The 10,398-nt window shown below is 42.9% G+C and overlaps 1 protein-coding gene across 4 annotated transcripts in view; it reads left to right on the top strand.

Moving 5' to 3' along the window:
• The window catches only part of LOC122554781 (ubiquitin-conjugating enzyme E2 U-like), a 70,536-nt gene that overhangs the window by 24,257 nt on the left and 35,881 nt on the right, over positions 1–10,398 (top strand). For all 4 annotated transcript variants that reach the window (XM_043700157.1, XM_043700156.1, XM_043700154.1 and 1 more), the window contains exons 6-7: positions 7,155–7,284; positions 10,073–10,157. In XM_043700157.1, the coding sequence (XP_043556092.1) occupies positions 7,155–7,284; positions 10,073–10,157 (215 nt within the window). The remainder of the gene's footprint in view (positions 1–7,154; positions 7,285–10,072; positions 10,158–10,398) is intronic.

Raw genomic sequence — 10,398 nt, 5'->3', positions numbered from 1 at the left:
TTAGAGAGAAGAAGGTTGAGAGGTGACTTAATAGAGACATATAAGATAATCAAAGGGTTAGACAGGGAGAGCCTTTTTCCAAGAATGGTGACGGCAAGCACGAGGGGGCATAGCTTTAAATTGAGGGGTGATAGATATAGGACAGATGTCAGAGGTCGTTTCTTTACTCAGAGAGTAGTAAGGGTATGGAATGTTTTGCCTGCAACGGTAGTAGGTTCACCAACTTTAAGTACATTTAAGTCGTCATTGGACAAGCATATGGACGTACATGGAATAGTGTAGGTTAGATGGGCTTCAGATTGGTATGACAGGTCGGCACAACATCGAGGCCGAAGGGCCTGTACTGCACTGTAATGTTCTATGTTCTATATAAATTGGCCCATAGAGTCCGGGTGTGTAGGTTAGGTAGATTGGCCATGATAAATTGCCCCATAGAGTCCAGGATACATTGGTTAAGTGGATTAGCCGTGGGAAATGCAGGGATAGGGTAAGGGGATGGATCTGGGTGGGATACTTTTTGGAGGGTTGGTGTGGATTCGTTGGCTGAAAGGCCTCCTCCACACTGCAGGGAGTCTATGATTGTATAGCCTGTGTTACATTGCTTTGCACAGACAGTCTCTGGATTACTCATCCAGTGACATGATCCACTACTCTACCAGCTTCAACATCTATTTGTCAGTTAGCCAAGAGTAACTGATTCCTGTTGAAATACATATTGCACATAATGTTACATAGTAACATCAGAGAGTAGTAACATTTTGCTGAATATTGTGACCTGGTCTACAGGTTTTCAAATCACAACCTCTAGAAAGCAATGAACAGAGTTACTCCTAATGTCTCAGTGAGAGAGACACAACCAGATACAATTCCCAGATCTGTATTAATTCAATGATGGTGAAAGGGGGTGGTGTAGTTTGCCTCAGTCTGCCAGGGATTTAACATTCACAGTTCTGATAGCTATCCTGTGACACTCGGCAGGGCTGCGGAAACCAAGAAAATCAGGGAGAAAGTATTGAAGGCTCAATCAGGGTTGTATGTGAATGTATGGAGTATCGTTAACAGTGGAGAGTTACAGGCACAGTTTGCAGATGAAAAGCTACTCAGGAAAGGAAGGAACGGAGAAGAGGATAGCAGAACTGGTTAAGGAATTAATTGCAGGGCTGGAGAAACAAGATGTCTCAGAAGGTCCAAGCACAGAATCAATTTGACTAGAACTAGGGAACAGAAAGTGTACAATTATGTTGCTGGATGTAGTCTTTAGAACAACCAGTGGAAAGGATGTAGAAGAACAAATCTGCAGGGAAATTACAAAGAGATGCCAACATATTGGAGTAGTTATAATGGAGGACTTCAATTACTCAAACATGAACAGGGTACTCATAGTGTTCAGGGCAGCAAGGGACAAATGTTCCTGGATTGCATGCAGGAGAGCTTCCTATAACTGTATGTTTCCAGTTCAACAAGTCAGGATGCACTGTTAGATCTGGTGCTCAGAAATGAGCTGGCAAAGTGGACCAAGTCTCAGTTAGGGAGCATTTAAGAGACAGTGATCATTGTATTATAAGGTTCGGATGATGGGACAGAATGATTTGCAACAATCCAGAGTGAGAAACATCAACTGGTGGAGAATAGATTTCAATGGGAGCAAGAATAGAACTGGGCAGCATTGACTGGAACAAGAAGTTTGCAAGAAAAACATGAACTGAACAAAAGGCTACAATCAAAGAGGAGATGGCTTGGGTCCAATCATGGTATATTCGCTCAAATGGGAAAAGGTAGAACAAACCAATCCAGGACATCATCGATGACAGAGGAAGTAGAAATTAAGATAAAAAAGAAGAAAAATGTGCTTAGAACAAGTGTCAGGTCGAAAATAAACAGCATGGGTGGCATGGTGGCACAGTGGTTAGCACTGCTGCCTCACAGTGCCAGAGCCAAGGGTTCAATTCCTGCCTCAGGCGACTCTCTGTGTGGAGTTTGCACATTCTCCCCATGTCTGCGTGGGATTCCTCTGGGTGCTCCGGTTTCCTCCCACAATCCAAAAATGTGCAGGTTAGGTGAATTGGCCATGTTAAATTGCCTATAGTGTTAGGTGAAGGGGTTGGGTTGCACTTCGGCGGGTCAGTGTGGACTTGTTGGGCCGAAGGACCTGTTTCCACACTGTAAGTAATCTAATCTAAAAAAAAATTTTCAGAGGGAGGTGAGAAAGCAAAGAAGAGAAGCAAAGAGTAATTATGAGAAAAGGTTGGCAGCCAACAGAAAGAGGTGTCCCAGAGTTTTCCAAGGCTGTACAAATTGTAAATGAGTAGTAAAAGGAGGCGTAGGGATTGATTAGGGATCAACGGGGGATGGGATGTGGGGGTGTGCAAAGGGAGACGTTATATGTTGAGGCTGGGAGCATGGCTGAGGTGATATATGAATATTTTGCATCATGGTGACAGAGAGGGAACTCAGTCAAATGGTTAGCACCAAAGTGATAGATAGACTGTGGGTACTTAACGTTGACAAGGAACCAGGACCAGATGTGAGCCACTCAATGATTTTGAAGGAATTGAGAGTGAAAATTATACTGGACACAATCTTTCAGTCTTTCCTAGGTGCCAGAAGAGTGGAAAATTGCAAACACTCTGGCCCTGTTAAGAAAGCTCGTAAGGATAATCTCACCAATTCTGGACCTGTCAGTTTAACTTCATAGATGGGGAAGCTCCTAGAGACAACTATTTGGAGTAGAATTGGTTACATGGATAAAGGTGAGTTGATTAGGAAAAACTTGCTGGAGTTATATGAAAACGTAACAGGCTCAATGAGAGTAGAGCTGTTGGCGTGGTAGACTTTCAGAAGACACTTAAAACAGGGCCATACAACAGACTTGTGAGGAACATTTTAGGTTATGATATTAAAAGAACAGAAGTAACATGGATGTGAAATTGGCTGGTTGATGGGTAACAGAGATTAATCAATGGAAAGTGTTTGGGCTGGAGCAAGGTTTTGTAGTGGAATTAGACTCTGGTTTTCCCTGATATTTAATAATGATTAGGATCTTGGTGTGCAGAGGGCAATTTCGAAGTTCACATATGACACAAAGCTTCAAAGATTTGTAAACAGGGAGGAGGACAGTGCAGAAGTCCAGAAGGATGTAGACAAGATGATAAAGTGTGCAGATGCTTCAGATATGAAAAAGTGTGAAGTGATGGATTTTGGTCAGAAGAACAATCTAAAATAGGGGATGCAATTTGAAGTGGGATGCAGGAGCAGTGGAATCTATATATGTGCATTGAAATTGGCAGGACAGGTAGAGGGAATAGTAAGTAAAGCACACAGTAACCTCAGCTTTATTAATAGAAACATAGTACATAGAAGCCAGGAGGTGATGTTGAACCTGTGTAAGACACTTGGTAGACCTCAGCTGAAGTATTGAGTACAATTCTGGGTGTCACCATATAGAAAGGATGTGAACACATTGGAGAGAGTGCAGAGACATGTTATAAGAAAGATTCCAGGATGAGGAACTTCAGAAATGAGGAACGACTGAAGAAGTTGGGACTGTTTTCCTTGGGGAGAAGAAGACTTAAGTGGAGATCTCTTAAAGGTTTTCAAGATCCTGAATGGGCTGGATGGAGTAGGTAGGGAGAAACTGTTCCCATTTGGAAAAGGAACAAGAGCAGGATGGGACAGAGTTAAAGTGATCTGCAGAGGGTGAAGTGGGGAAAAGCTTCTCACTTGGCCAATTGTGTGGATGTTTAGTTGGATAAAAATAACATTCAAAGGTATGGGGAAAACAGCAGGACACAGCACCAGATAATGATGCTCATATAACAAGCCAGTACAGCACAATGGGCCAAATGGCCTCTTCCTGTGCTGTAACACTTCTGCATTTCTGAAACTATGTGGAGGAAAGAAAACAAAACAATATCTTCACACAAAATAGGAAAAGGGTCAATTCAAATTTAAGATTAAACAGAAATAAAGTTTAAAGTAAAATCAAACCATCTTTTAAGTTATTTAATGACATTCTACACATTCATAATTTGCCTAGTATTTGTATTTAGGATGTGAGGTAAGATTGGATAAATACATTGAGGATACAGTGGTGATTGTCTGTTTTTCATATCCAAATTGAAAGGCATGGTGGCGGACTGCTGCACTTTTTAATCTACTTTATGAATTAAGATAATATAGAATATCCTCATTATTAGAATGCATCCAGAGCTGGAGTTTTACCTTTATCATTTTCTGAAATTTCAAGTTTACTGCCTGTCCAGGATGTATTTTACTTTGTTTGCCATTTATTTAGAATGTAATAGGTTGTCATTCCAGCAGAGGGAGGCATTGTCTGCAAATTAAAGTTTACAAGACAAACCATGCCTATGCCAGCTCCCTGAAATGTTAAAAATCACACAGCACCAATACATAACACAATACCTGTTGGACTATAACCTGGTGTCGTGTGATTTTTAACTTTGTACACCCCAGTCCAACACCGCCACCTCCGAATCATGATTCCCTTAAATTAGATTACTAGATTAGATTACTTACAGTGTGGAAACAGGCCCTTCGGCCCAACAAGTCCACACTGACCCGCCGAAGCGCAACCCACCCATACCCATTCCCCTACATTTACCCCTGCACCTAACACTACGGGCAATTTAGCATGGCCAATTCACCTAACCTGCACATTTGTGGACTGTGGGAGGAAACCAGAGCACCCAGAGGAAACCCACGCAGACACGGGGAGAATTGCAAACTCCACACAGTCAGTTACCTGAGGCGGGAAATTAACCCAGGTCTCTGGCACTGTGAGGCAGCAGTGCTAACCACTGTGCCACCGTGCCGCCCAAGAAATGTATATCCATTTTGTCCGTTTCCTCATTCCTTCCTCACAGTTTTTTACAATATAGGAGAATTTCATAACCAGATCCTATTTGGTTAGTGCAATGAATTATTTTGATCTTGAGATATGGCAAATAATTGCATGAATTTTTTTCAGACCTGTTTTCTATATTCAATTCTCTCGCAGTTTCTGCACGTTCCCCTGACAATAATAATCAATCCCTTACTTTAATTTTTTATAGAATATGGACATCAAGGACTAGGCCAGCATTTACTGCCTATACCTAATAGCACTAGAGAAGATAGTGTTAATCAACCAGCACAGCACTCAGGGTATAAGCACACACAGTGTTGTTTTACCCCCGTGTCTGTGAAGGAATGGTGAGACCGGTCCAAATCCAAATGGTGTGTGACTTTGAGGGGAATTGCAGGCTATGGTGTTCCCAGGCGTCTGCTGCCCTCGTCATACCAGGTCGTTAGTCTTAGTCTGTCATTAGAGAAACGACTGGTGGTGGTTTAACCTGAGGGTCACCTCACCCGAAATGTTAACTCCATTTTCTCTCCATAGATACTGTCAAGTTTCTCCAGCAATTTCTGTTTTTGTTTCAGATTTCCAATATCGGCAATATTTTGTTTTACTATAATAGGGATCACAATTTTGGAAGATTAAAGACACACATACACAAACACACATAGACTCTCTTTCTGTCTCTCGATCTCACACACACATTCTTTCTCTCTGTAGCTTTGTCACCCACACTCTCTAACACACATACACACATATTTTCTGCCTCTCGCACACACACTCTCTCTCTCTCACCCCCATTCTCTCTCTACCTCTCTGATACATACTTTCTCTCTGTCTGATGTGCACATGCACTCTTTTCTCTCTCTCTCTCTCTGTCACTCTCACAGACACACTCTCTCTGACACCCACAGTCTCTCTCTCACTCACACACGCACAAACTCCCTATTGCTAGTTTGTTCTCTCGCTGATTCTCATGCACATTTCCATTTTCTTACTTTCTCCTCTGCTGTATTTCATATCTGTTAGATTGAGGTCTCTATTTCCTTTATTTGTACTTTCAAAATCTATCGCTGCACGTTTCTTAACTTTGAGCGGTATGAGCAAATCTCTGACCCTTTCTACATCCCACTAGCCAATGTCCTGTCATGTTCCTACACAACTGGCACTAACTCATTCACTCCCCTGTCCTGGAATGTTTGGGAACTAGTGAGAAGGAGTTTGGTGAATGGTGTGAAGGTAATGAGCCTTCAGCTATCGTAAGACTTGCTGTAGCTGCATCTGCTGCTTGGCTCCTAGATTGCCTGTGATCATGATGTGGGGACAACTCTCAGAAATTAAAATTATATTTTGAGGGATCTTCTTGAGATTTTCTCAAAAAGCCTCTTTTTATTTTTAATTACTTGTCACATAGAAAGAGATGAAGATAAACTAGAATCACAGAATGCCTTCAGTACAGGTAGAGGCCATTTGACCCATTAAGAGTGCACCAACCCTCTGAAAAGCATCCCACCCAGACTCAGAATCTATCCCTGCAACCCACCCTTTCCCATGGCGAATCCACCTAACCTGAACATCCCTGCACACTACAAGGTAATTTAGCTCGGCCAATCCACCTAACCTGCACATCTTTGGATTGTGGGAGGAAACCAGAGCACCCAGAGGAAGCCCGAGCAGACACGGGGAGAATGAGCAAACTCCACACAGACAGTCACCTGAGGGTGGAATTGAACCTGTATCCCTGGTGCTGTGAGACAGCAGTGCCAAAGTGATACAGACATGTATCTTCTGCATTGTGTTGACATTTGATATTTCTGGAGGAGAATGGGAAGAAGTCAGCAATATTCTCAATAATAATGAACCACGTCTCTTGCAGCGACCACCTTGTTTCCCCACCTCGAGCACCCTCCTCCTCTCCCAAACACTTCTGCAGCCTCTACTAAATTGCATCCAGTTCTTTCCTTCCTCACTTCCTTGTTAAATTGGCCATGCTAAATTGCCCGTAGTGTTAGTTGCATTAGTCAGGGGTGAATGTAGGGGAATGGGTCTGGGTGGGTTGCTCTTTGGAGGGTCGGTGTGGACTTGTTGGGACGAAGGGCCTGTTTCCACACTGTGGGGAATCTAATCTAATCTAAACAGCCAGAAATGAAGGGTGAATTTTATCCTTCAGTTCAGTTTGGGTTGAAAGTTGAAATGCAGAGGAGGTAAGATGATATCAGATCAGTTAATTCACCTCTTGGTCCTGTCCTTCTTTAATCATGGAAAGTTTGATTTGGAATGTCTTCCCATCTCCACCCAGGTGATGTTGTCCAATCCCGTGCTGGAAGATGCAGTCAACGTGGACGCTGCGGAGATGCTGAGGGAAAACCCAGTGTGTTATCGAGAAATGATTTTGGAATGTGTCAGAAGCAGCAGACAGCTGAATGAAAGTAAGACCTTGATTGTCATAAACCTCCGAAATATTTATTTAGTGAAAATATAACCCATGGAACTGTCCAGCAGCCAGGTTGTGAAGGAGCAAAGAACCAAATCAAGGAAGGGACAGTCAAGGAAGGAACTTCAAATTAGGGGCCCCTTTTAAAAGTGCCAAGGGGTAGCTCGCAGCTCAGTTGAAGTGTGAAGTTAATCAGTATTGACCAACAAGATCCCAGCATTGATCCTGAGTTCACTTATGTTAGTGGGCTCAAGCTGCTGCAGGTTAGGCAGGGGGAAACTAACCAGCACTGATACTGAATATCATTATTAAATGTTCCTGACTGAAACATGTTTATCTCTCTGCTGGGAACAGTTTATAGAGTTCAGCGCAGAAACAGACCCTTAGGCTCAACTCGTCCATGCAGATGAGATATCCTACATTAATCTACTGCCATTTGCCAGCACGGGGCCCATATCCCTCCAAACCCTTCCTATTCATATACCCATCCAGATGCCTTTTAAATATTGCAATTGTACCAGCCTCTTCCACTGGCAGCTCATTCCATACACGTACCACCCTCTGTGTGAAATAGTTGCCCCTTAGGTCCCTTTTATATCTTTCCCCTCTCACCTTAAACCTATGCCCTCTAGTTCTGGACTCCCTTACCCCAGGGAAAAAACCTTGTGTATTTACCCTATCCATGCCCCTTGTGACTTTATATACACAAGGTGACTTCCTCAGCTTCCAACGATCCAGGGAAAACAGCCCCAGCTTATTCAGCCTCACCCTATAGTTTAGTTTTGGATATGGTGTCTAAAAAAATAAATATCATTGATATTCATTCTCAGGAGTTACACTTGGAAGAGTTCATTGAATGACGGTCATGTTGGGCTGTACAGGACATTGGTTAGGCCACTGTTGGAATATTGCGTGCAATTCTGGTCTCCTTCCTATCGGAAAGATGTTGTGAAACTTGAAAGCGTTCAGAAAAGATTTACAAGGATGTTGCCAGGGTTGGAGGGTCTGAGCAACAGGGAAGGCTCAACAGGCTGGGGCTGTTTTCCCTGGAGCGTCGGAGGCTGAGGGGTGACCTTATAGAGGTTTACAAAATTATGAGGGGCATGGATAGGATAAATAGGCAAAGTCTTTTCCCTGGGGTCTGGGATTCCAGAACTAGAGGGCATAGGTTTAGGGTGAGAGGAGCAAGATATAAAAGAGACATAAGGGGCAATCCTTTCACGCAGAGGGTGGTACGTGTATGGAATGAGCTGCCAGAGGATGTGGTGGAGGCTGGTACAATTGCAACATTTAAGAGGCATTTGGATGGGTATATGAATAGGAAGGGTTTGGAGGGATATGGGCCGGGTGCTGGCAGGTGGGACTAGATTGGGTTGGGATATCTGGTCGGCATGGACAGGTTGGACCGAAGGGTCTGTTTCCATGCTGTACATCTGACAGAGACATGTTAGCTTTTTATCACCTCCATGTGATCCCTTTCAGAAACATTGTCCTTGAGGAAGAGTCAGTCTTGCAGTGAGATGTGTTTGAAGAGGGGAAAGGGGTGATTGGGAAGAAACTAGGAAGCGTTAGGCTTTCAGAGGTGGTGGGACGAGAATTGGAAGGTTTGGTTTAGTGGACAAGGTAGTGGGGGAAACTTGCACAAGCAGCTGAATGGATTCAGGTTCTTTAAACTTGTTAGACAGTCACAGTAGTGGCGGAGGGCTTAAAGAATGGGTTGGTGTCAAAGGCAGACCTGGTCATGGGTGGCTGTGCGAGGCAGGTTGAAGCTTCTGATTTTTGGACTTAAGGCCCCATTGTTTTCTCTCTTCTGAGGGTGGAATGGAATGAATGGAAGGCACTAAACATCCTTGGTCTGATCCAAGTGGAATTAGCTGCTGTCAGCTCAGAGTAGATGTTTCAGCAACATTGGGATAGAGAAGAAGGAAAATCAGCCCCCATTCACCCTGGATCCTTATCCAGTGAGAACAGAAAGTAGATACACATTAAAGAGAATTTAATCAGTTGAGATCATAGTAAAATTGGAGGTTGGAGTTGTAAGGAGAGGCTGGATAGGCTGGGACTTTTTTTTTTGGATTGTAGGAGGTTGAGGGGATGACCTTATAGAGGTTTGTAACGTCATGAGAGGTATAGACAATGTGAATGGCAAGTGTATTTTCCCTAGGGGGGGGTTTCAAGACTAGGGGGCATATTTTTAAGGTGAGAGGAGAAAGATTTTAAAAGGGACAACTTTTTTACACAGAGAATAGTTTGGGTGTGGAATGAATTTCCAGAAGAAATGGTGGATGCGGGTAGAATTACAACATTTAAAGACATTCGGATAAGTATATGAATAGGAAAGGTTTGGCGGGATATGGGCCAAGTGCAGGCAGATGGAAATAGCTTAGTTTGGGAACATGGTCGGTATGGAATGGTTGGACTATGTGACTGTAAAACAGGAAACAAATACCGAGATGGTAGTAGTGGGGGAGAACTGCAAAAGGCTGTAAATGATACAGAAGGAATGCAATTATGACAGGAGGAATTTGCATGCTGGGGTTAACATTCAGATATAAAATATATACATATTGCATCTGGCTATTATAGACCAGCTCCTCAGTATTGTTACAGGCTTCACTATTGACATGCTGAAAGTGGGAATGGCGTGTTTTCAAGATTTTCATCTGGCAGCTCAATTCAGTAATATAAGGTGGAGATTTTGGGGAACAGGAAAAACAGTGTGACATAGTTGGTTCCTTGTATTACTACTGGCGTCTCTCAAGTTTACCTTTGCCCCTCAACAGCTGGAATTAAGTTAGAAGTTGAGAGTTTTCCTGTGACCCGTTTTGAAGACCACATTTCCACACTACCTTGCGGGAAGCCATTAACGTGAGTAGATCAATAGAACCCAGATGTCAGTAATCAACATTTGGATATTCTAGACCCACACAACTTGGTTCACCTCATAGAAATATAATAAAGTTAGTGAAATAAGAGTACTGGTGGATCGTATATTTTCTGGTAACCACTAAGAACCTCTGAATTTTAAATTCCCATTTTTGCAGGAAGCTTTTTGTCCTGATTTTCATCATTTTTGTCTTCTGCCTTTAAGCAAATGCATTGTGAACAT

This window comes from Chiloscyllium plagiosum, chromosome 11, assembly GCF_004010195.1.
Source record: "Chiloscyllium plagiosum isolate BGI_BamShark_2017 chromosome 11, ASM401019v2, whole genome shotgun sequence".
Classification (NCBI taxonomy): Eukaryota; Metazoa; Chordata; class Chondrichthyes; order Orectolobiformes; family Hemiscylliidae; genus Chiloscyllium; species Chiloscyllium plagiosum.
This window is presented reverse-complemented; position numbering and strand designations above follow the sequence as displayed.